Genomic DNA, 26,543 nt, shown 5'->3' with positions numbered 1-26,543 from the left:
GCTTTCTTGAATGATCCACAGGTGAAGGACTATTATTGAAATCCCCACAAATGAAAGCACTATGCAATCAAGGATAATGCTGTATTTTGAACCATAAGAGAGCTCTTTCCCTAGAGATTTGTGAAGATATACCACTGTAAAATAAAAAATCCGCCTATACAACAAACATTGAATAACCATCCAACTTCCTCTACGGTGATTGGATGCAACATAAGGTTGAAGAACATGATCTACCACCAATGCAACAGAATATTGATCCAATCTGGCATAAAGAATATCGTAACCAGGCACAATTGATTGTCCAGATATGTACGTAATTCCAACACAGTTTCCACTTATTCGGATCGTAGAGGCCTTCAATGCTATAAGAAGCATATTTGATAGGACCTTTAAACATGATCTAAACAATACTATACATACATTTGAAAAAAATCAAACTCTTTGTATGATAACTGCATCATCATGCAAAGGACAATCATAAGTGGCTCGGTTACTATTTTTTGTACATCAGTTCCATGCCCATTCCATCCAAATTCATGTGGCTGGGTACTTTTTTTTGTACATCAGTTTCATCCATGGAAGAAGAACCGCTCTTGACGATTTTAGTCTGTAATTTCGTAAATGCGATAGACGATAATCAAGAGTAGACTGAATAGAATTTGTAGATTGCATCGCATTTATCCGTTCCTAAACATGTCTTTTATGTTCTTGAGTTGGAGGAATGGCATATGTCTTTTATGGGCTTGAGTTGGAGGAATGGGATTTGGAGCAGGACGATGTAACATAGGTGTGTCCAAACTTGTGACATGCAAAGCAAGCGCCATCAACCCCTCTCAATTTTGGAGTTTCGAGCACCTCTGATCGAAATAGCCGGAAGGTTATTTCTCATCCGAATCCCAAAGAATGCAGAAAGGATTCTTATTCCAGTAAGCATGAGGTGAACCCACCACCTTCCCCAAACATGCAACAGTACATTCAGGAAAATACACCACCTCTACTGAAAAATAGGACCAAGGATCGATAATTCTTTGTTGGAGCCTAGGAAGAACATTTACCAAATGTGGCATCTTCGTAAGGGGAAAAACAGAATGATGAGCTCTTTCTGCATATTTCTTCAGAGGCAACACAATTGTGAGCGATTTGATTATGTGATTAAAGGTCGGCGAACGATCAATATTGATTTATTCTTGCTCTCGACAAAGTCTTTATGCTAGGCATCGAAGACAAACCGAGCTTCAGGGCAACCTTATCGTCCCACTGATCCTTTAAGATCGGCATCATGCAACATATGCTATCTCTAGTTGGATTCACGAATTTTCATGACGTTCAGAACCTGATGTACTGTTGCCATGGCACTGAAAGGAGAAGGCTGTAAAGCTGCAATTCACGGACTTTCTTTTTGAGTATAAACCTTTGTACAGAATCAGCAGGTTGCTACACATTAGCAATTCACTGACTTTCTCTTTGACTGAAAACCTCTGTACAGACTTAGCAGATTGCTGCGTGTTGGTGAAAGCCACCACACGGTTCCACAGTAGAGAGGACAAGGCAAGAAGATTGTTGCTACATACACACTAAGGAGGCCCAACCTGGCTGCACACCGGCTGAAAGAGGCTTGCGACGCAAATACACCCCTCCAACACACACACACGCACACACGCGCACACCCCATTAGACCGCATACACCTCTTTCTTAATTAAAACAACAATCCTATGTTCAATATACGAAGTGGCAAACACCATAAAATAGTGCATTCGACACAATGAGTTGGTTAAATGCCACCAAGTTGTGGAGTTTCCAAATAGTCTATAAAGCACAAGAGAAAGCGTACCACTCCTGAAATGAGGGAAGGGAAGCGGGAGAAAATTACACTCTTTGACTAATGTTCCGAGAAACATCTATGCCATGTAGGTGGAGCAATCTTGTGAGTCGCAAGCGATGGGCCGAAAGGGATAACTCCTGAGAATACATCTCCTGACTCCTGAGAAAAAGATGCTCTTTAAGAGGCCATTTGCTGTTCCAAAATTTTGGCGCCATTGGACTCAAAAATCTTTACATTTCCAAGGTGCATCCACGTGTTCAAATCCCAAGTTGGTGCTATATAAGGCCAATAGCACGGTTGGAGCATAGCACTATAACAGTCCGTAAAGGCCAATAATACGACCCAAAAATAATACGCTCATTGAGCCTAAGGGAAAGTAGACATAACATTGCCTTCATGTGCAAGAACGTCGGTAACCTTAGAAATTCCATTAATAGTGTAGGTAGTGTGCCTGCGGTGCTGGAGGGTTCCTTAGAGTAGTATGCTCACTTTGTGGTTAGCGTCTTTGGTATCTGAATCACCTTTGGAATGCATAGAGCAGTTGGAGAAGTGCTCAAGAAGGTTGGGGAGAAGAGAAGTCTAAGGAGCAGTCCGAGGAATAGATTGGTCCCAAGTGCGAGGCCCAAGGTCCAAGCTTGAGTCCAGGTCCGAGGTCTTCAACAGAGATAGCAAAGGGGAAATCAAACGAAATGATTTTCTAACGATTGCAAAAGGTCAGAGTGACCTACGAGGCCGTAAGTTACAACCATCTGTGTGATGATACAATTGTCTGAAAAGAACAATAAATGTAAATTAAGAGTATAAGAGAGCCAAGAACTATAGATCTAAAAGCTAACAGAAAGTCCCTAGTCGATACAATCAGGAGTGGTAAAACCTAATGTATATGGACCAAGGCTAGTAATATCATGGAGGTACATGGGGCGTTGGCTCTAGCCCACACAATAATCTCCTGTTAGAGAGAGGTGAAGAAGAGAGACCGCTGCAAAGAGGTGAAGAGAGAATGTAGAGGAGAGAGGAGCGAAGACAGAGATGGGGACTGCTAGTGTGGTGATATGATAGCCTATAGGTGACATAAAAGAGATGTACGATACTATGATGATACAATTGTTTCAAAAGAACAATAAATCATAAATGTAAACGAACAGTATAAGAGAGTTAAGAACTATAGAACTAAAAGCTCACAAAAAGCTCTAGCCGATACAATCAGGAGCGATGAAACCAGAGAGAGGGACCGAGAGAGAGAGAGAGAGAGAGAGAGTGCTAGAGGGTGGTGATCGGTTACATAGAAGAGAGAGGGGTGAAGAGATTGGGAGATGAGAGGAGTGTGGTGTGGAGTGCAGTGGTGCCAAGTGAGGTGAGGTGGGGTGGAGTGCAGTCTCGGAGTGAGATGGAGTGGAGAGGGAGAATTACGCAATAGAGAGGAACCTGCACATCTCTGTGACTTCTTGATACAAGAATCTGGACTAGAGTCCATTTTAGCGAGGAAAATATTTGGTGTGGATTAGAGTCCATAAAAAATCTGGACTAGGTCCAGGGTCGACAGCCCAGGATCTAAAGTCCAGACTTGGTGTAAAAGTCTCTATTCCGGTCCCAAGAAATCTCTAGTAAAAAAACTTTCTAGATAGGTGAAAATCACCTAAAGTGACTTGGCAAACCGAGAATGACTTAATAAAAGCTCGTTCCTATGTGAAGCGGTGTATACGTAATCAAAACGTATGCCATTCATGGCTCAACAAGAGCTCTCCTAAGGAAGGGCATCGCTCGTTGCATCAAGTTTTTCAGCCCATTTAATGTGAGAAAGAATTTCTTTCCAAGTGCAATCAATACATTCGCAAACAAACATGCCCGAAGGGAGCCTGGAAAGCACCCTAAACCTTTTCCAATTTACCAAAGTTTTAGTACAAGGAGCAGTGCATAGCAGCCAGCCAACATTGTGCGTCCCTCTTTTTTCAGAGCAGGAAAAATTGTATCAATAAGTCTCCTCTGGACAAAACATGCCAAAGCAAAATACAAAGTACACAAGAGGTCTGTGAGATTGTTTTCCTTCCACAAACCTCTGTAACAAGGCCAATTTACAAGCTAATACATGAACGTGAATATTCAAAATATTCAACACAGAATGAGATTTAGGACAGCAAGCTTCTGTACGGCCAACGATCTGACACCCTTCTTGTGCCTCTTAGTTTCCGTAAAAATTGCATGGACATTGACATAAAGGAATCATTTTCAGATTTTCACATCATCACAAGGGCAAGAACTGAATATAACACATTATGATAACATGCAACACCAAGTAGACAGTTTCTAGTAATCACTTGCACACACACAGACACACACGCACAAGGTACACAAGCAAGAGATGCAATTACAAGAGGGCCTGGTTGCAGACAGCAAGGAGCAGAAGGACAGGAACACATGAAGAAGAGGTTCTGCAGCAAAAAGAAAAGCCCCAGAGGGCTGTGCACATGAGCAGGCAGCACTGTAGGGGGAGCATACAAGCTTCTAAGTTCTAGAGGTTAAAAAATACAGCCTGCTGGCTGTCACTTGCTGAGCGTGCAGGCAGCAGGCACGTGCATACGCACTCCACACTCTTTATTTTTCCTGACTATATATTGCTGAGTCGATGAACATTCGTTGCAAAAAAGAACAGGGGTGTGTGTGTGTCTCCGTCTCTCTGCACTTGTTGACTCTGCTGGTCATTGAGCATTGCCTAGTAAATATCTAATCCTGATGGTTTACGTAGTGATGTAAATCTTTCTAGATTGAGCTAGCTTAATCAATTTGAAATGTAGTCCTGCTGGGGTTTTTGGGCAGTGTTGAAAGTCTGCAGTTGTTAGCTTCCAAGTGGCTGCTTTTACATGTGGTACTGCCATCACTGGAATTTACGTTTCAATGTATTGACTTGAATACATAATGTATTTTTAACCAGGCTTAAATTCAAGAGACTCAGGGATCAGGTTCTAGAATCTTGTTCTCTTTACTCTACCTGTTACAAGAAGTTGTATTTTATCTTTTTACAGGTATGATGATGGAAGCTTTTATCCTGCTAGTGATGATGGTTATCTTGACAAAATTGGCATTGGTGATGGTGCTGGTTACAATGTGAATGTGCCATGGCCGCATGGCGGATTTGGAGATGCTGATTATCTGGCGGTTTGGGATTATTTGCTCTTACCAATAGCCAAAGAGTACAATCCTGATATTGTTCTGATATCAGCTGGGTTTGATTCAGGTGTTGTCTATGTTTGCACCATACATGATCTTTGAAAATGGCTTGTCACATCTTTTTGTGCATGCCCATCACAACATGTTAAAAATTCTTCTATCTGCTGAGGAATGATGGTGAAAAGGAAGGAACAGAGATAAAATGGGGTATTAGTCGTGATAACACAAACTGCTAAGTTTTCTTTTGCCAAGAAAAGTAAATCTTTTTGTTAGGGTCAACAGAAGTACAATCTGAATACACAAAAGAATATAAGCATAGGAAATGGGGGTCTCCTAGGCTGACAGCTTTGGAAGGTGAACGTCTAGTACAAGGGCTGGCAAACGAGCCAATCTGATTGCTTATATAGCCAAAGATCTTGGAAATCTCTAAATTTAAGAAGAGGTTCCTAAATGTCTAAGAACATATCTCACGCCTCATACACTTCGACTTTCTTGGTAGTATCTCATACACATAAATGTTCTTGTAGTCTCTCCCATCTGCCTTTCAAAGTATGTACCATACACAATTACTAGGGATCAGCTCCCGCTATTAGCTATCCCGTGGAGGAGGATCCATGTTATCTGACTCTAGGGGAAGACTTGGGTGCTGGACCCCTATGTATCCGGTGTTGAGTTTTGGGAGTGGCATCTTTGGAGTTAGCCTCTAGATGAGCTGGACTTGGACCCTAGAGAGTGACATTGGACCGCCACAAAAGTTGCCAAGAAGCCACAAAGCTTCTTGGCCTACACATAGGATTTGTAGACGTGTACTGATGTCGGAGGACATGGATTGGGTGCCCTCGTGGAGCAGGCATCGAGTGAAACATAGCATCACGGATGCCTCCCAATGAATTTTCTAGTGGTGCCTATGGGATAGTTGGAGGCCTCTGAAGGTGTCATATTTCCTTTGGCTTCTTGCCCATGGAGGTGTTTGGTTGTTGGGAGCAGGTTGGCCTAGCAATAGGATGGAGTTTGCAAGCGCAACCCACAGTGGCACTTGGAAACTCCAAAGCATTGCCTTTGGTCATGTAAGTCAATGCAGTTGGTGTGGAGAGGAGCCTATTGCATTCTCCACCGTGTGGTGCCCAGCTTGTGTTGCATATACTAAGGGGCTTTTTGGTGGCAAGCAGCTAGCTATGGCCGCCATATATTGTATGAGGTTGAGATGCATAACATGATTGTCATCATCAAGGCAGGTTCCTGTGCTATGGTTAGCTTGGATGCACTGCCCATCCCCCAAGTATTGGATCCCATTACAGAGCATTAGAGGTGTGGGAGATCATTGGGAGCCTTGTAGGGTGATTTGGAAGCCACACTGCCAGATGATTTTTGACGACGAGTGTCTTTTAGTATATGTGACCTTGGCAGAGCTCTAGGCTTCCATCATCCACTCCCTCTGCACCACACTGTCAGATGATTTTTGACGACGAGTGTCTCTTAGTATATGTGACCTTGGCAGAGCTCTTAGGCTCTTCCATCATCCACTCCCTCTGCAATTGTTGGGGCAATGTGCAGAGCAATTCTTGAGCTCGCCGAGAGCTGAATCATTATTTTTTGCTCACTTGGGGTAGCCATGACCTGTTATTCATGATGCAGGCAGGCAGCCCTGGGTGGCAGTATACTCCATGGATCATATTGCCAAACCGCCTCGAGAGGGTTGTGCATACGGGTGCTTTGTGATTTTGTTTCAACTCTAGCTAGACATGTGCTTTGTTGTAAATAGCTTATGAGTAATATAATTAGCCACATTTTTCTACAAACAGAAAAGAGATGAGCTCCCATCAAGTCTTCCCTTTAACATCCATGTTACCTCAAGCTAGTTCCCTCCCTATAGTCTTAAGCCTCTCCTCCCCAAGTCACTATTGTTCAACTTTGTGTGCCTTGGAAGAACAGCCTTAGAGGAGATCTCTTATGCTCTAGAGCACCTCTAAATGTAGAGTCTTTTAGTTCTCTTAGTGGTGCTACATCTAGCACATATCATGGAACTTTCAGCTCTGTGCCTATTGTGTACTAGAAGTCAAAGAAAAAGTGTAATGTTGCTGGGCCTAAAGCTCTCCTCCAACATCCTCCAAAAGTGTGTCAAGAAAAGACTCAATTATGGCCTCTTGTATTTATGCTATGCGACAATAGGAACAATGGATTTTTCTCTAGATCTACTCATTTGAATTCTCTTGCAAGTCTGGGTAGTGTATTGGAAGAATGAAATGTGTAGAGTATTGTTGTGAATTGGGTCTCTTCACATTCTCCCATAGTTGTATTCTGTCTGCGGACAAGACAAATCTGTCTGATCTGTCTAGTCCAATTGGATCCATTAGATCCATCTAGTCCTGATTGACCAAATGAAAAGACCTTGTGAGTTTGAAAAAAAAAGATTGATTGAAAATCTTCCTCTTCCTCTACCTTCCTTACCAACTCCTCTTCCTTAACCTCTCTTACCATCATCTATTCCTCATTCTTTTCCTCTTCCTCTACCTCTCTTCTACCACCTCTTCTTCCTATACCACCACCTCCACCTCTCACCACCTCTTGCCCTACCTCTCTTTTACCACCTTCCTCTTGAGTTTTCCCCTACCTCTCTCACAAGTCACCACACTATCTTTATTAGTACTAACTGGGTTAAAATATTTACATTTAGTCTCTACTCTCATTTTGTTTGTTGTTGAAGCAACAAGGTCTAAGTTAGTGCTGAATAGATAATAGCTTCTTGGGTCATAACTCTCATATTGAAGCAAGTAAAATTTACTAGATTAACCCTTAATTTCTTGTATTTTTTAATGAACATATGAAGCACCATATTTTATCCAACATTCTTTTGTGTACGTTCGGTACCGTACTACGTCTATGGATTGGACTGATCGGATAGATCATACACAATGACCTTGCATTCTCTCATTTGGGACTCAATGGAAACTATGGAAGGGCTCCCCTTGATAGGCTCAATATGTTGGTCTTGTTGTGTGCATGTGGCTGGCTTTCAATCAATGTACTACCTCCAATCGTAATGTGTTACAACATTCATCCTTTTGGGGAACCTCACATGTACTCTATCAAAATGTTCTCCTCTCTTGTTAGTCTATTGTCATTTCCAACTCAATCTAACATATAAATGTATGAAAGTTGTGTTAAGAAAATTTGTGCATAGAATGAGCACATCAGCAAGAAATATGATAAGGCGCAATGTTTTTGAGATAAATTGGGAGGATGGAAATCAGTCTTTGAGTGCAAATGTAGAAGAGAAGTAGTTTATGAGCACATTTCTCAAGATCTTGAATCAACCTTGGTGGTAACCATTGGTGGACAGGACAAGTTTTTGATTGTGTCAGTAGGGAAAATGAAACCAGCCTTTCTTCTTGGAATGGGTGGTGATAACCTGATTTAAGAGTTAATTGCAGCAATAAATAAATGCACATAAAATGAAATACACATTTTACCATAACATTCTTGGACAGTAGACACCCTGTTGGCCCCAAAATTGGTGCCCCTTGCGGTATTTCTTTAGCTTTCATTCAATTGGAAGGAGTACAACTTGAGATTTTTCAATCTCCTCCTTCTAACCAATTGCTCTTGCTGTCATAAATGTCTAGCAAGCCTTTTGGGTCATTTGCCCCTTGTTTCACCCAGGATTTCTTCTCCAATTTGACCCGTGGCTGGCCGAATGCTACCCCAAATCAATTCGGGATGGGCTGGCTCCTAAAATCCCTTGATAATCTTCAATTATCAACTGCTGAATTTCAGTTCCTTGAGCCTTCAATCTTTGGCACGGATCCCAAGGTGGCTGCTAAACCCTAATTTCTGCTGTGAATTAGGGTTTACTGCAGAAATTACAGATCAGCCCACCAAAAATGGCTGAGATCTCCTCCGAATGGCTGAGAATTGCTAAGAATGACTGAGCATAGGCTGAAGGAAATGAGAGTATGCTGTAGAGAGAAATTTTTGAGATTTGTCGCGAAGAACTGATCAAAATCAGTTGTTGCCCTGCTATACCAGCCCCAAATGGATGCACCAACAACAATAGGAGCATCAAAGACTGTAATCTTCAGGAGAAAGTGCATCAGCAGCAATTGTCAGCTTCCCAAGGTCAAGAATATGCAATCTCCATCACCAAAATGGTCTCCAATGGCTGGGAATTGGCCCCAAAAGCTGGCAGCAACAGTCCAACACCTCTTTCCAACAGCTCCAAAATGAGAAAACGAGATTTTCCTCTCCCTTCAGTCCTATTTAGCCTTTCCCCCACTTGCATGGGAAAATTTTGCCAAGTGGCAGCTTTCTTAATCCATTTTCAGCAATTTCCAGCCATTTAATTAATTTTCAGAATTAATTAATTCTGAAAATTAATTCAGCCCTTAATCTATGCCCAGAAAATTGACCTTGCCCATCCAAAAATTAATTGGCTAGGCCATTTGCAATCCAAAGTAGTCCTATGCATTAATTGACCCTTGGACAAGCATTAATCCATTAATTAATGCCTAGTCCCTAGTGTCACCACTGACACTTAATGGCCAATTAATGGTCCTAGGGGCAAATTGACACCAAACTTCACCTAGAATCTAACAAGTGTAACTTTTGCCTTTGACACCCATCTTTTTCGCAGGGTCCTTCGGTCTTCAATTGTGAGAAAGTAGCTTGCACTTCATGTGCATCTTTTAATTGCACATTTGATTAATCCTTTAATTAAATGTCAATTAAACATAAGCAAAGCATCAAATTTTCACGTCCTCGTGACAGCAAATGTGTTTCATAGGCCAGCTTCTAGTAAATTTAGATCCAAAATGGTAACCGTGATAGTCTATCTAGAATGTATTAGCATTGCTTAAGCATAAATGGAAGTTATGGAGGGAACCGTTTGATTATTCATATTTACCAATATATATTTTCTCTAAACTGGAGATGTAATATGAAAATGTGACAGGCTATCAATCACCCTCTAAAACATTTCAGGAGTTATATACATTTGGCTATTGTAGGATTTTGAGCATAACTATGTCTCATGGATATGGTATTACTTTTTTGAGTTCTCTTCCTCATCTAGTCTTTACTCTTCACAAGGTAGTTTTCTTTTTCAAGGACTTCTAGGGTCGTAACTTCAGAACCTTTCACCTTTCTTTTGCATCGGATATAGTTGACTTAAGCTCATTATGATTTGTTCCTAGGCCATGACCATTAAATATAGTTTTTTCAAATTATCTTTTGTGACAACCAACCATGAGTAAAAAAGAGTTTCATGTTCAGCCATATCCTCCAATAGAGTAAAGATTACTTTTTATGCATCCCATTCTAAACTGGGGTGCAATTGCCTGCTTACAATGGACCCTTATACCCATCAATTCACCCATGAACCCAAGCCATTCCTCATCTCTTGTGAGTCTGCTATCATCTTTAACTACATGTATGCATGCTTTTGTGGTCTTACATGGTGTATAATAGCTGTAAGTACAAATTTGTCACGGAAAAATATGATAATGCACAATCTTTAAAAAATCTAAATTAAGAAAGATGGAGATCAACCTCATTACAAGTTTGCAAAAAACTGCAGAAAAAACTATCTTGTATCACCAACAACCATCTTCTTCATGTTTTGATAGAATCACACAAAGAAAACATAAACAAAACTTTACACAACAATGGAATATGTCTCGCACGGTAATAGATTCAACAAAGCATATCATACTCTTCATGTCAATGAACAATAAAAAAGAACTCATTCACATGATCATATGAATGGAAAATGATCACACAGTATTCATATCATGTCTTCAACAATGTTTCCATAACCTTCTTCTCTCACAATCTCTCAATCTCTAATAAATACAATTGCTTGATCACCAAAAATGACTCTGTCTCACTCTCAATTACTCTCTCAAAAACTCTCCTACAAAGATATAATGGAACAATTATTTGAAACCCTCTTTTGGTTATGGAACCACCCTCCAAAGGATATGTTTGATCCGAAGAGGCACCAGGACCACTACAATGTCCCTTCATAGTAAACTGCTATCACTATCACTCTAAGTCTTCAACTCGAGTCTTCAGCTACTACTTTGTTTAACAAAGAGTATAACTTGTGTCGTATCACTATATCCATTAGTTGATTCTTCGTGAAAGGGATTGGAAAATGATCCTTCTTTGTTTTGGAATTGAGCTTTCGAAACTCCACACAGATGCAAAGCTTCAAATTCTTCTTGGCCACAGCTACAATGGGTGAAACCCATTTATTGTTGGAGATTGGGTAAATGAATTCCTCTTCTAAAAGCTTCAGCAACTCAGTCTTCACCAAAGCAAAGTAATTAGGATTCGTTTTACATTAATATTGCTATATTGACTTGGCATCAAGTTCCAGCTCGATGTGATGCTAACATACAGTGGATCACATCCCCTTCAAATTCTTGTAGTTTGTAGGTCTAGGTAACTGCGTTGAAAATCATTCTTTTTCTTAGCAAGAATTAGTAATTAAATTAATTTTTAAAATTAATATTTTTAAAAATCAATTTAATTTGCTTAAAATTGCTGAAAAGTACATTTGGAAGGCTTTGTTTGGCTTAGCTTGCCCATGCAAGTGAGAGAAAGGCTATTAGAGGTTGATGGAGCCCATTGTGGAGATTGGGAGAGAGAGAGAGAGATGATGTTGCAATTTTCCAGCCATTGGTGATTGGCCCAACCATTGGAGGCTGCCAAAGATCTATCCTAGTTGATTAGAAGGCCATTGAAGGAAAAATGACAATCCTTGTAGGCTTTCTACACGCAAGTCACAACAAACTTGCAAAAGCTTTCTCCAAATACAACAACACTAATATCACCTCTTGATTAAAGTGCTTGGCATAGTCAATTCCTATGTACACATATAGCACATTATGCAAAATGTTTCTACCCTTAATGAAGCCATACTAATTGGGATGCACAATGGCAAGGAGATGCCTACAAAAGCAATTAGCTGGCACTTTAGAGAAAATTTTATACATTGAGCCCATTAAGGAGATGGGTCTCCAATGTTTCAACATTGATGGAGATGGCACTTTCAAGATTAATTTAGTAACTCCCCTCCTTCCATGATTCTAGCATAGCTTCCGTCTCCCAAACATGTTGACACACCATAACCAAAGGTTTGGCTAGACGAGTGGCATAGGTCTCAAAAAATTTATAGTGAGGCCATCCCAAACCTGTCAACACATCACAACCAAAGGTTTCACTAGATGAGTGGTACAGGTCTCAAAAAACTCATTAGTAAGGCCATCCCAACCGGGATCTTTATCCATGGGTAAGTGCAATAAAACATCCATGACCTCATCCTCATGAATGTCACTTTCCAGTGCAACTTGTATGCCAGATGGAATGTGGTCCCAAACAAAAGCATAAAAAGGAGAATAGGGCGTAGAAATATGCTCATAGGGGTACTTGACTGGGGCCAAGAAGCTTCGGAAAATAGTCACAACATATGTGAGCAATGGATTGCAGATCTGTAACCATGTGCCCATTTGGATGTTGTAGTCTAATGATATTATTCTCACAAGCAGGGGAAGGATGCAGACCCTGAAAGAATTTATGAGATTGGCAAGAGGTATCTTGCAAATTGTCAATTAAAGATTTCTGTTTCGTCTGCTAATAAGATCTCAATTTGAACACTAGATAAGATCAACCAATCACATAGCCATTGAGGACAAGAATGTATCATGCGGGGATTGAAGAAGCGATGAATGCACCAAGGCTAATAGTTCCTATGCAGCCTATTGACATTGTTTGCAAAGGGATGCATGACGGATGCCATATTGTCGGGCAACCCTTTCTACATTACCAATCAATTGCTCAAAGGAGTGAGCTCCTCTTGACAGAAAATTCCACACAAAGCAGTCAAGCAATTGCCCCATATAACCATTGAAAACAGGGTGCTCCAAATAAAATGAATTGAAGTGCAATGGAAGCTTGCCCAAAAATTGCACAAAAGGAACCACGTATAGTGCAAGCATCTCAAATTGGATAGAAAAATGGTTCGACAAGGCGTAGCATTGCAAGACTTGCATATCCAAGATCTTTGGCATAAGGCATCATCATGCATAACATAGATACGATTGAGTCTAGACCATGTAGTGATATGCTACGCCAAGTGAAAAGTGAATCCGAGATCGGATGGGCAGAAGCAGGACCAAAGATCTTGTTTTAAGAACATTCAAAGCAAGCTCATGCCAAACATGACTCTTGGAGCCGTCACGTCGCAACGTTGCCCTCCGCCCCAACTGATCGCGCTTGCCTCAGACTGTACGCACCCAATTGACAGCTCCTCCCCGGCAGCGCCCCCCCCCCCCCCCCCCCCCCCCCCGCCTTGAGTGTTCGCGACAGCCCGCCCTCTCGGTTGTCGCCATTGCGCCTCCAACCCCTGCCCGACGCCCTCACCCCTGTGGCGCTGTCTCTCCCCCTCCCCCCCTCCACTGCCAAAAAACCGAAGCTTCCCCCTCCCCTCGCCATCGTTCCCCCCCACCCTCCAGTTGCTCCCTCTATCTGTAGCAACTTTCCCCCTCAAGTAGCACTGCGACGTGATTGGTAGTTTTTTCAGAAGGGATGTGCAATGGAAACCTTTGGTTAGACGCCGGCGCACTTAGCGAGTGCCCCCCAGTCAAACACCTTGCGCGCCGTCCTCTTTGAGGAGCAGCTGTTAGCGGTCTGAGCTAAAGAGCTGGAGCTAAAGGAAACAATGATTTATGGTCAGGTAGTAGGACATTCCCCAGCCCAACTTCGGGACTCTTTGAGGAGTAGCTCTTAGCAGTCTGAGCTAAAGAGCTGGAGCTAAAGGAAACAATGATTTATGGTCAGGTAGTAGGACATTCCCCAACCCAACTTCGAGGCTGGCTTCACTCCAATCTGCGCATCGGCACAACACAGATCGTGGAGGTGGTCCTATTGAGCCATTGGATCTTCATGGTTCGGCTCAGTTTGGCAGATGCAGCTCGTGAGCTACTTGCCAGTTTACCATATGCGTCCACGAAGGGGGTCATATATATGGTCCCTTGGTATAGTGGCTTTACTGTGGAGGCAATTGCACTCCACAACAAGTTTCTTCGGTACCCGGTCACCCTTCTTTTCCCCGACCTGGCGATAGAGTATCACTAGTTGGTGGAAGACTCTGGACGGTTCTTTGGCACTGTCCTTCCCACGTCTTTCACAGACGCAGTGACAGCCCCCGCAAGAGTCCCAAAGGTACGGGTGGCAATAAAAGAGGTCAAGAGTGTCCCACAGTTCATAGAGATTGAGGCGGGCGGGCATTCCTTTAGGCAGCAGATCATTGTGACTGGGCAGCCAGGGCAGTGCCTACGCTGCCATGACTTTGGCCACCAGGAAGCAAAGTACACGCGCTTCGGTGTGGGGGCGTCTCCACCTATAGGCCCAGAGGTGGATGTGAACGGTTTCACACGAGTACAGAGACGATAGAGAGGGAGATGGCAGGTGGGACCGCAGGACACAGCCACGGCAGGGTGATGAAGAGCAAGGGTCCCCCCACCCCCTCCGAAGAGCACCATGCAAAACCCCCCCCGCCCCACCCGACAGGTCCACAGATCTCCACATCCACCCCCCACAGAGGCGTCTTAGACCGCCTCACCCGTGGACCCACAGCCCCTCCCTCGACCCTAGTATACACCCCACCCCCCTCCCCTAGAGACAAGAGCGCCCCCTACTGTCTCTCGATCCTCACCTCCTCCATCTCCACCGAGTTCACATGACCCCTCCCCGCACCTCCCCCTCCACAGGAGATGAGGAGCCCCAGACGCCGACATTCTCCACCCATTGGCCCTCTAGCCCCACCTCCCTCTCTCATACAGTCACCAGTTCATCTGCCCATGCCACATGCCACACTTACCCGAGACATGCACAGTTGCTACTGCAGGAGTTTTTTCGCAGTGGGCCGTGGTCTTATTTGAGAGTTGCGGAGCATAGAGTTTTCCCACTACCCCTAGAGGTGGGAATCTTCGTGGTACGCAAAGCTGAGAGTGGCAAGGTCCATTTACTAGCACCACCGGATGGACCAAATTACGCCTTCTTCTGTCAGACCTCTCACACAGGAGGATGGACGACGACTCAAGTAGAGGAGGTGAAAAGCCAGGTGGCAGACCACATCTCCTAATGGATGGGAGAAGGGGGTTTGACACCTTTCTCCCAACAGTGGCCGGGCTGCATGATGGACATCAACTGGTGGGTAGGGGCCGAGGTTCCTCATTTGAGCATTATCTTTCGAGCCCCTCCGCAATGGAGAGCGCCAGCAGATGTGATTGAGTGGCCCCTGGCACAGGCAGCTTGTTTCTACCAGTGTACGAAGTCTCGCCTCTCAGCTTGGTTGATTGATGCCTTGGTGGTACCACCAGGGGCATCCATCACCCCCATGGTACATCCTAGGGCTACCATGGGGAAATGGGGTTCACCATCCAGGCTGGTAGCGAAGCATATCCGCATGCCTCACAGCTCCTCTTCTTCGTCTGTAGCATCCACGCCAAACAAATGCTTGTTCGGTTAGTCATAGATCTCCCCATGAGTGTACACCTTACATCTTGAAACGTGAATAGCCTCCACTACAGTGGGGCACGTGGTTCCAGGAAGTTGATTGTTCGGCAGGAGCTACAGCCTGCCTTTGCCAATTGGATCAATATCTTACTTCTATAGGAGCACAAGCTCACTCCAACCCAGGCTCAGAGGGTTGGGAAGGTACTCTCGGGCAGCTCGCACACTTACTGGGAGCATGCCATCGGTGCCCATGGCAAGAGCAGAGGCGTATGCACCTCTATTGGCCCGAGTCTCACCTCCTGTGTATAAGACCACGAGACGATAGTGGCAGGGAGGGTTCTATGGATCAGATTGCATATTGGGGACTCATGCCTTGGAGTCCTCAATTCAATGTCTATGCCCTTACTAAGGTTAGGGTAGGCAATAAGTTCTGGGTGGTGGAGATCGCGGATGGACTCCTAGAGGTGGACTCTTGGATCTTTGGAGGGGACTTCAACAACCTGGAGGCTTTAGAGGATCAGCAGGGCAGAGGTAGAAACTACCAGGGCATGATTGGGGAGGAGCAAGAGGCATGGGAGTTCTTCCTATTGGCAATAGGAGCATGTGATGCTTGGAGAAATCTTGCCTTCCACAGGAGGGAGAGGGTCACTGGATTTCTCTTGGGAATACAGGTGGCTAGGTGGTGTCTTGCTGGAGCGGTTGGACAGGTTTTATGTGGGAGAGTGGGGATGCTCTTGTAGAGGCCAGATTGGGCAGTTGGCGGGCACCACACTGTCCGATCATTGCCTGGTTCTCCTAACACTTGATCCTCCAGTAACTGCCCTTGACACTCGATCCTGTCGGATCCTGGACTTGATCTATAGGAGGGAGGATGTGATGAGACAAATTTAGCAGATTTGGACCAGGGAGTGGGGAAGGAGGGACCGGATTGCAGAGGAGGTTGCAGAGGTCCTAGCCGAGTCGAGCAAAATCTGCCAAGAGGCAGCCATACAGGCCAGGCAACAGAGTTGGGAGGAGGAGAGAACACTCCGGCAGGACCTTGCAGCCACACAGAGATTATTATAGGAGGCACCAAGGGAACCCACCCTCCACGCACAGAAGGTGCATGCGCGAGCAGCCATTGCTGGTCTAGAGAACAGGCACTCGGAGTTCTCTTTCCGCACCTCAGCAGCCTTCTGGTGCGGAATGGGGACACGATGTGTAGGGAGTTCTTCTAGGTGCACGAGCCTCGCACCGTAGGAGCAGCCTTCAAGATTAGTATGGGAGAACTCGACAAGGTGATGGAGATTGCCACCGACTACTACAGGCACCTTTTCCAGCAGGAGACAGCCTCGGCTAGAGAACAATGATGTAGACAACAGGTCTGGGATCACATCCGTCCCTCATCACAGAGGAGATGGGACACTCCCTCCTAGCCCCCTTCACAGAGAAGGAACTGGAGGAGGCTTTCCATACACAAGATTGGTAGAAATGCCCTGGAGAGGATGGTCTCTGTAAGGCCTTCTTCACTACCTATTGAGAAGTGGTGAATTACCCCTTACTGATGGCCTTCTAGGAGATTTTCACTTCAGGACGACAGATGCCAGGGAGTCTTTCGGTAGGCCTTATCAATCTTCTCCCCAAAGAGGGAGATCGGTTGGAGCTTTCCTAGTGGAGACCAATCACCTTATTGTTAGTGGCCTATAAGGCACTGGCAAAGATGCTCGGTAGGCGACTACGCCCCGTGCTCCCGGGACACATAGACAGGCTTTGTCCAAGATAGGAGCATCCTAGACAATGTATTTACCTTCTTTGAGACGACAGAGTGGGCTCAGCACAGTGGGGAGAGACTGGCCGTACTAATCTTGGATTTCGAGAAAGCTTATGACAGGGTGGACTGGGATTTCCTAGAGGGCACCATGGTGAGGCTGGGTTTCCCCTAGGTTTGGATTTGCGGGGTCTCTGCACTTTACAGATCGGCCATCAGCAGGGTTCTCATGGGTGGAAGGCAAGGGGAGGAGTTTCGGCTGGAGAGATCAGTCCGACACGGCTGCCCCCAGGCCCCATACCTGTTCCTACTCTTTGCAAAGGCAATGTCCCACTTTCTCAGGTCATGGGTGAGCGGATTACATGGCCTCCGACTTCTAGTGAGAGAGGAGACTGAGTTGTTAGACTCAGAGTATGCAAATGATACAACACTCTACATAGAGGACGATGAGTTGATGCTAGAGAGAGTGAGGCTGGCTATTGAGGTGTTCTGTTCTGTACCGGGAGCAAAAATCAACTGGTGAGGTGTTCTGTTCTGTACCGGGAGCAAAAATCAACTGGCGAAAGTCGGTTGGTTTCCTCACAAACCCGGACTCTAGCACGGAGTGGGGCATCTAGTTGGGATTTAGATGGGTGAGCAGAGGGCAGACTGTCCAGTACCTAGGGTTCCAGGTGGGACTTGACATCACTCATGTCCAACAGTTTCTTCCTGTCCTTGTTTCTATTCGGAGGAAGCTGACCTACTGGAGCACGGCTCGCCTCTCAGTAGCCGGGCGAGCCCTACTGGTTAACCAGGTCCTCCTAGCGATGGCGTGGTACATCGCCTCGTGTTGGTGCTTCTCCTCATCCTGCGTAGTGCAGCTTCACCGCCTAGTGTGGAACTTCCTTTGGTCAGGGTCAGATGGCTCCGGGGATTCCAAGGCTAAGGTGGCGTGGGCAACCATCATATGGCATCGATCAGAGGGAGGGCTTGGGATCATAGACCCAAAGTGTCAAAGTATGGCCCTCTTGGGGCAAGCTAGTTGTCCGCTGCCTCACACCAGGCAGGCAGACCTGGAAGGTCTTGTTGCAGGAGAGTCTTCAGGATTGTAAACCAAGGCTTGGCAGTGAGTGGAGGCCGTCCCTGAGATGGATCTTCACGTCAACCCAGATCACCCCCCCAAATCACTTTTCCTACACAACTTACTACGCGTGTGGCAGGGCCTCCATAAGGCCCTAATCTAGAGCCCCCTAGGCTGCTAGGAGGAGATAGACCGTCAGCCGGTGTACCATCAAGACATGGCGGAAGGTATATAGGATGGCGGACGAGGAGGTACTGCAGTGAGTATCAGGTTGCCAGAGAGGAGTGGAGTTAAGGAGAAGGGAGATAGACGCAACAATACCTCTGGAGTGGCTTGCTCCCTCGATACAAGAGTTGATAGAGCCTAGGGAGGTATGGGCCGCTAGGTTTTCACCAGCAGGCATCCCCCTAGAGGTGGCAGGTAGAGTGGTCAGTGTCCCGCAGGGGACTTTCTTCACCGTTCTGGAGGAGGGATGTCTGGTCCTTGACAGAGGGCAATAGGATGAGGGAATAGCTGCCCTTTCGTGGAGGAGGATTCGGGTGGTGGGCCTTCAAGGGAAGACATGGTGAATGGACCCCTATGTTTTTTGGAAGGAGCTGAGGGAGTGGCGCCTTTGGATCTGGAAGGGCAGACCACTTGATGAGCTGGAGTGGGATCCAGGAGAGTGGCTATGGCCAGCCAACTGTGGTCGCCAAGAAGCCACCGAGTTTCCTGGAGTACACTGCCAGGATTGGCTGACACGTACTGATGCAGAAGGATATGGATTGGGCGTTGTCACGTAGCAGGCACTGGGCAGAGCACAGCATCACGGAGCCTTTCCGACGGACCTTCTAGCGTCGCCTATGGGATAGCTACAGGAGGGTATCGTATTTCTTATGGTGGCTGGTAGCACATGGAGGCTTGGCGGTGGGAAGCTAGCTTGCCCAAATGCAGGAGGGAGGTTGTAAGCACTGCATACAGGAGCCTTTGGAAAACCCAAAGCATTGCCTTTGTTCATGTGAGGAGGCGCAGCTCATGTGGAGAGGAGCATGCTGCATCCTTCGCCGTATAGCACCCAGCCTTGGATGTATCTCATGGGGAGCTTTTTGCTGGCAAGCAGTCAGCCAGGGCCGTCACCTTCTATATGAGGCCGGGATGTAGGGCACGATATTCATCATCGAGGCAGGGTCGTGCTGTACAGTAGTTTGTTTGGAGGCTCTACCCATCCGTCAGGTATTAGAGTCCACACCAGACCCCTTTGAGATATGGGAGATTATAGGGAGTCTTACTAGATGGCATATTTGGAAGGCGTGGTGTCAGGAGGCTTTCGGCGGAGAGAGACTTTTGGTACAGGTGACCTTAGCAAAGCTTTGGACCTCCATCTTCCACTCCCTCCGCGGTTGTTGGGACCAGGTGCATGGCGAGTCCAAGGCTCGTCAGGAGCTCCGTTGTCATTTCATGCGCACTTGGGGCGGGTAGGACCTATTTTTCGTGATGCAGGCAGGCAGCCCCAAATGGCGATACACCCCCCCTCCATGGCTTCTTGGCCCCATCCCCTCCAAACCGCCTTGAGAGGCTTGTATACATGATGTATTTGTGACTTTGCATCAGCTCCAGCTAGTCTGTTGAGCATGAGCATTCTGTTGTAATCAGTTTTTTTTAGTAATATAATCAGCCACATTTTATTTGTAAAAAAACATGACTCTCGGAAGTATCCATCACCAAATTCTTATAAGTAGACTACGATGCATCAGTACACATAATGAAATCTCCTATCAACAAACCTGGTTTGCCAAGTGCCAAATAGGGTACCAGTTCATCCTAAAAACCATGTCTAGACAAGGGATCATTCGGCGCATGTAGACCCACTAGCCATAAGATCTCCTCTAAACATGACTTCAACCACTAGAAAACGACCATACACATCATTCTTGACCATGAGTATACTAGAGTAATGTTGTGCAAAGGCCCTAGCATAAAACAAGTGAAACCTGTGGTAGTCCACGATCTTGTTGCATCATCGTGACTCTTATGCTCAACAACATATAAATTATTCCACTAATTATCATATAGAATGTGACACATGTCATGTTACTTACTGTGCAAGCAAATGCTATGCACGTTCCAAGTGGCAACTTTTATACTTATTGAGAGAAAGATAAAATCCAAGGCTAGTTTTGCATGGATTTTACTTTTTATGCTAGCAATTCAAGAGTTTCCTCATCAAGAAAATGAACTATGGCTGCAAATGAGTTCATCCTTTGACTTGCCGATTTTGAGGTAGAGGGATTCTCTAAGAAAAAAAAAGTGATAAATTAGAGTGTGTACATAAAGTACAGCAGTATGAGGAAACATCCAACGCCCATCAATTTCCTAAGGAAGGAAAAATGCTCTGTTGAGAGACTTTTCGTGAGTAGAGCTGCAGGATTTTGGTCAACCGAGATCTTAACAAGGTCAACAGACTTGTCCTCAACGACCTCTATGAGATAAAGTGGTATCGTATCGCAATGTTTTCGTCTTGGCAGGCAAGATTGGATTCTTGGCTAATTGGATGGCACTCATAGAATCTGAATGCAGTGTAGGAACCACGTTAGTCATACCAAGGTTTGCCACCAAACGGCCTAACCATAGAGCCCCCTTACAAGCCTCAATAGCTGCAACATACTCGGCCTCTATAGTAGAGAGTGTTGTGTATTTTTGCACCCTGGACATCCAAGAAACAATACCCCCAATAAAGGTAAACACATAGCTAGAGATGGATTTTCTTTTGTCTGCATGTCATGCATAATCAGAGTCAACGTACCCCATGACTTCTGTATCCTAGCCATCATAACATATGCATATATCTGTTGTGCCCCTCGGGTACCTCATGATACCCTTGACGGCATCCCAATGCCGCTTGCCATGTATAGCCATATAGCATGCCACAACTCCCATTGCAAAAGCTATATCAGGACAAGTGGCTATCATGGCATACATCAAATTGCCCACTGCAAATGCATAAGGGATCTTGGCCATCTTGGCCTTTTGCCTATCAGACTGTGGACAATCGGTTTGGCTCACCTTCACATGACAAGGCAAAGGACAGCCAATAGGCTTAACATCTTGCATATGAAACCGATGAAGGACCTTTTGGATATACTCCTTTTGTGACTTTTCAAAGCATCCAGCTCATCAGGAGCTCTCTTAGCAATCAACATGTCATTCACATAGAGTGCCAAATTCAAAAGGCTACTATCACAAGCCTTCTTTGTGTATAAACACGGATCCATATCACTGCACGTATAGCCCTGTGAATGCATAAAAGCATCAAACTTTATCAAGAGCTCTCTCAACAATCAACATGTAATCCACAGAGTGCCAAAATCAAAAGGTTGCCATCACGAGTTTTCTTCGTGTATAAACACGGATCCATATCACTACGTGTATAGCCCTGTGAATGCATTAAAGCATCAAACTTGTGGTACCATTCCCTAGATGCCTGCTTAAGGCCATGAAGCCTTTTTCTCAATCTACAGACTAGGTGTTTCTTGCCTTTTTCCTCAAAGCCCTTAGGTTGCTGCATATAAATCTCCTCATGCAAGTCTCCATGTAAGAAAGCTGTCTTAATATCCATCTGATAAAGTTCCAAATCTAACTGAGCAACCAATGTTAGTACTAGATGTAGGGTGGTTATCTTGACTACAGGAGAAAAGACTTCCTCAAAGTCAACACCATGCTCCTGTTTAAAACCCTTAGCAACCAATCTAGCCTTATAGACAGGCTTGGGACATCCAAGGGTGCTCTTCAACTTGTACACCCACTTGTATGGCAATACATGCTTTCCACGAGGCAAAGGGACTAACTCTCACGTATGATTTTTTTTGTAAAGAGTCAAACTCTGACTGCTGCATGGTCCTCTCACTGTGCATGGCTTCATCATAAGTGAGAGGCTCACCTGCGTTTGTCACCATCACATAATCAATGGAGGGCTACACCCACTTATATGGCAATACATGCTTTCCACGAGGCAAAGGGACTAACTCTCACGTATGATTTTTTTTGTAAAGAGTCAAACTCTGACTGCTGCATGGTCCTCTCACTGTGCATGGCTTCATCATAAGTGAGAGGCTCACTTGCGTTTGTCACCATCACATAATCAATGGAGGGCTCAAACCGCTGAGGGGGTACGTTTTGGCTCTAGTAGAGCGTCTCTAGGCAGGCTGAGAAGCCTGCACATTATGTCTGACATCATGGTCATGGGCTTCTGGAGCATTAGCTGCTACTATAGGCTGTCTAGTTGGTTGTACGGGAGTAGGAGGCTCCTCCTGAAAGATAACCCTATGTATCTCGACTATCCGCTCAAGTTGCTTATACATCTTTTCCTCATGGAAAATTACATCATGGTTGCAGATGATTTTTCGAGCCTGTGGATCCCATAGGCAATAGCCCACCTCACTTGCATCCCCATAACTAAGAAATATGCATTTCACACACTTAGGATCCAACTTTATGCACTTGACCTTGGGTACATGGCAAAAAGTCTCACAACCAAAGATACGCAAATGATCATACAAGGGAGGTTTTCCATACCACACCTCCTCTGCAACCTGAAAGTTAATATAACTGCAAGGAGATCGATTGATCAAGTGTATGGTAGTAGTCACTATCTTAGCCCAAAACTGTTGTGGTAATCCTGCTTGGCTAACCATATTGCGGATCCTTTCATGTATTATCCTCTTCATGTGCTCAGCCATACCATTTTGGGGTGGGGTGTACAGGGTAGTCAACTAACGCTTAATACCCCTCTCATTGCAAAATTGCTCAAAGGCTTTAGAGACATACTCACCCCCATTATTTGACCATAGGCATTTTAGTCTATACCCAAACTGGTTCTCAACCAATGCAAGCCAACACTAAAAGGTAGCCAAAACATTAGATTTCAGCTTTATGGGATGTGCCCAAACCTTATGTGAGTAATCATGAATGAATATGACAAAGTACTTCACACCTCCTAATGTGACTGACAAGGCACAAGTCCACAGACATCAGAATGAACAAGAGCCAAAGGCTCACCCATGTGCAAAGTGTCAGACTTCTTATGCATACTACGTGTCTGCTTGCCATACAAACAATGATCACATGACTCAAAACACTTACAGTCAAGGAATGGAAGATATTGCAAACGAGTAATCATTTTCATTTCCTTTAAGAACATGTGCCCAAGGTGATGATGCCAAAGAGATACATGTGAAACTATAGGCACATGCAAAATCCATTATCTACGGATCTAGATACAATCAAGGGATATAAAGTGTCAGACTTGGCACCACGTGCCAGAACAAAGTTGCCACAGGTGATCTTCCAAGAAAAATCCTCAAAGGAAACAAAGTAACCCTCATCATCCAGTATGTTAGTAGAGATAAGACCCTTTGTGAGAGTTGGTACACGTCGAACATCATGCAAAGTAAACATACTACTTGAACTAAACTACAACCGTATTTCACCAATGCCAACTATCTGCAATGCCAAGTCATTCCCCAAACGGACAGATCCAGTCATACTACAATAGGAGTGGAACCACTCTCTATGAGAGGTCACATGAAAGGAAGCACTTGAATCCATCCACCAACACTAAGTAAAACCAGGCAAGGCATCAGACAGCTGTGACTCATCCAAAGAAGAAGTTGCGAGTATGTAATCATCAGCAGAGTCAGGTTACTGCACTGCATTGATCTCTTCGATCTTAGCAGTGGATTTAGCAGGGACAATGTTGCGATCATTAGACTTGTCCTATGTTTTTCCTTTGTCCTTTTCCTTGTGCTTGTCATTGCACATTTTATGGCATTGCGGCTTGACATGTCTTATTTTCCCATAATATTGGCATGTCAAATTGGACTTACGTCCATGAGACTGTCCACGGGACTTAGAATGCGACTTCTGCGAGTCTCTACCATAGTGGTCATTTCCGCTCTTGCCATCATGGCGACCCTGAACAGGCAAAGCATGAGAAGCATCCACATTCTTCCTATTGATCTTCTCTATTAGGAGTGTACCCTCTACATCAGACAATCTTAGCCCATTCTTGGGCATATTTGCACATATAGCAATACGGAATGTGCCCCAAGTCTTAGGCAGTGTGACCAACAAGAACAAAGGTGGAAGATTGTTCTTAAAGTCAATACCTTGCTATGATAGCTGGCGGATGATAGCATGAAACTCGCTCAAATGCTGAGAAACACTAGTACTTTTCTTCATACGAAGGTCCATAAGCTACTTTAGCCAATATGTCTAAGAAACAAGGCTCAGCTTATCACAGAGATTATGGATTTTCTCCCAAAGATCCCATGCAAACTGCCCATGTGTGACAATATTATAATAAACGTGCTTGTTGAGGGACATGATAATCGTGGACCTGCAAAGTTGATCTAAGTCATCCCATACATCCTGATCATGACCTTCAGGCTTAATGGTTTTACATTTGATCGGGGCTTAATCTGAGATTTCTGCACCAAAACGCAAGCTCGCTACAAATAAAATCCAAAGCTCAATGTAACATCCAAGTGTCAAGTAAGTGGCTCCCACTGGAATAAAAGTCAGATGCCAAATGAGCAAACAAAGCTCAAATCCTCATGTGAGTAGCATCCAAGCATCCAAGATACATCAAGTACATAGCCGAGAGCATAAGATCCAATTAAAGCCTCAAGACCATAAGGTCATAGACCTTTGAAGCATCCAATGAAGTAACTGACAACAGATGTCAAATGTCATAAGCTCAAATCAAAGCTCAAATGCATTCAATAGCATAACCAAGCATAGAGCTTCAATGTCATGCACCAATGCATCCGATAGAATGCTCATCGCCTAAATAGCATGAAAGAGCATTAGGCATACACTAAATGTACAACAGTAAAGTGATAGTCAAGACTGAGCAAAAGTGAGCTCAATCAAGGTTCAAAAGCATTCTGGGAGCATGGCCAAGCATGTGGTATCAACCATAGATATCATTGTATCATCTCAAGTAGCCGAGAAGCATCAACAAGCAATAGGCATATGCTTTCACTAATAAAATAACCTTCAGCCCTGCTTATTACAGCAGTAAAAATGATTGTAAAACTGAGCCAAATATGGGCTCAAATCAGTCCAAAAGCATTCCAATACATTGGCTAAACATTCCCCAAGTGTCTAGCATCAAATAAGCATCCCGGGAGCATCACATAAGCCAAGAGCATAACATTTCCTAGATAAATAGCATTCAACCCTGTTATGACAGCAGTGATATCTATGAGAAAACTTAGCTAAAAGAGTGCTCAAATCAGTCCAATAGCATCTCAAACCAATGATATATGATCCCCCAAGTATCTGGCAACAAAACATAGGTGTATGGGCATCTCGAGAAGCATATACAAGCTCCAAACATTGAAGATATGATTGTCCCTGTTTTATGACAGCATGCTACCATGTTTGCACAGTGAAGCTCAATGACTCAAAACCAATGCTCAATGTTAATATTCAATGCTAGGAGGAGTGGTAAACAATGTCAAAGCCTTTGTCCAATGCTGGGGAGTGGTTGAGCAAGCACAAGTACTTGAAAGTTTTTGTATTTCCAACCTTGAATATTGAGCTGAATAGTCCCTGAAATAAGCTCAATGTAGTCTCAAGATTGCCCTAAGATAGCCCCAATAGGTCCTAACAAGTCTTAGAGCAACGAGAGCTCAATACGAACCTCAAGAGGTGGAGCTATGGCTACCAATGGTGAAACCCTGTTGTAGGTAACTTGAATGAGAGTTGATTAAGCTCAAGCTCACGGAGAACATGGCTCTAATACCAATTGAAGGGAAAAGCCCAAGTGGAAGCATGAGCAAGCGGAAGCAAGAGAGGTGTGAGCTATGGTGGATGGAGCAAGAGAGAGAGATTCAAGATGTGGAAACTCCAACAGTCACAATGTGTAATCAGCATTCCCTTTATTCAAATGTACTGAAAGAATAAAGAATGAAGTGATAGTGATGGGCGCCCGCCGTCACTTAAAGTGTGCAAGTGCAGGTATTGTCATTGTTGTAATACACGAGCAGCTAGGCACATGCACCTTTACCCCTAACAATACAATCACCTTACCTCATGTGTCAAAGGCAAGCGGATCTTTAAAACGGTCCGCATGAACTTTCGGTGCAAAAGGTGTCCAAGGGGCAGAAGAGATCGTGTCATTATTTGGACATGCCACAAGGGCCTTATCTTTTTGTCGAACATAGGTACATAGAGAGTCTTGGGCAAG

At 44.6% G+C, this 26,543-nt stretch overlaps 1 protein-coding gene across 4 annotated transcripts in view; it reads left to right on the top strand.

Moving 5' to 3' along the window:
• The window catches only part of LOC148041893 (histone deacetylase 5-like), a 109,271-nt gene that overhangs the window by 59,305 nt on the left and 23,423 nt on the right, over nt 1–26,543 (top strand). For all 4 annotated transcript variants that reach the window (XR_015691720.1, XM_087683867.1, XM_087683879.1 and 1 more), the window contains one exon: nt 4,844–5,055. Coding sequence is in view for 3 of the 4 variants with exons in the window: in XM_087683867.1 (XP_087539993.1) it covers nt 4,844–5,055 (212 nt within the window). In the remaining variant the exon portion in view is untranslated. The remainder of the gene's footprint in view (nt 1–4,843; nt 5,056–26,543) is intronic.

This window comes from Lygodium microphyllum, chromosome 1 (genome assembly GCF_053477565.2).
Source record: "Lygodium microphyllum isolate KBCC chromosome 1, Lygodium_microphyllum_v1.1.10, whole genome shotgun sequence".
Classification (NCBI taxonomy): Eukaryota; Viridiplantae; Streptophyta; class Polypodiopsida; order Schizaeales; family Lygodiaceae; genus Lygodium; species Lygodium microphyllum.
This window is presented reverse-complemented; position numbering and strand designations above follow the sequence as displayed.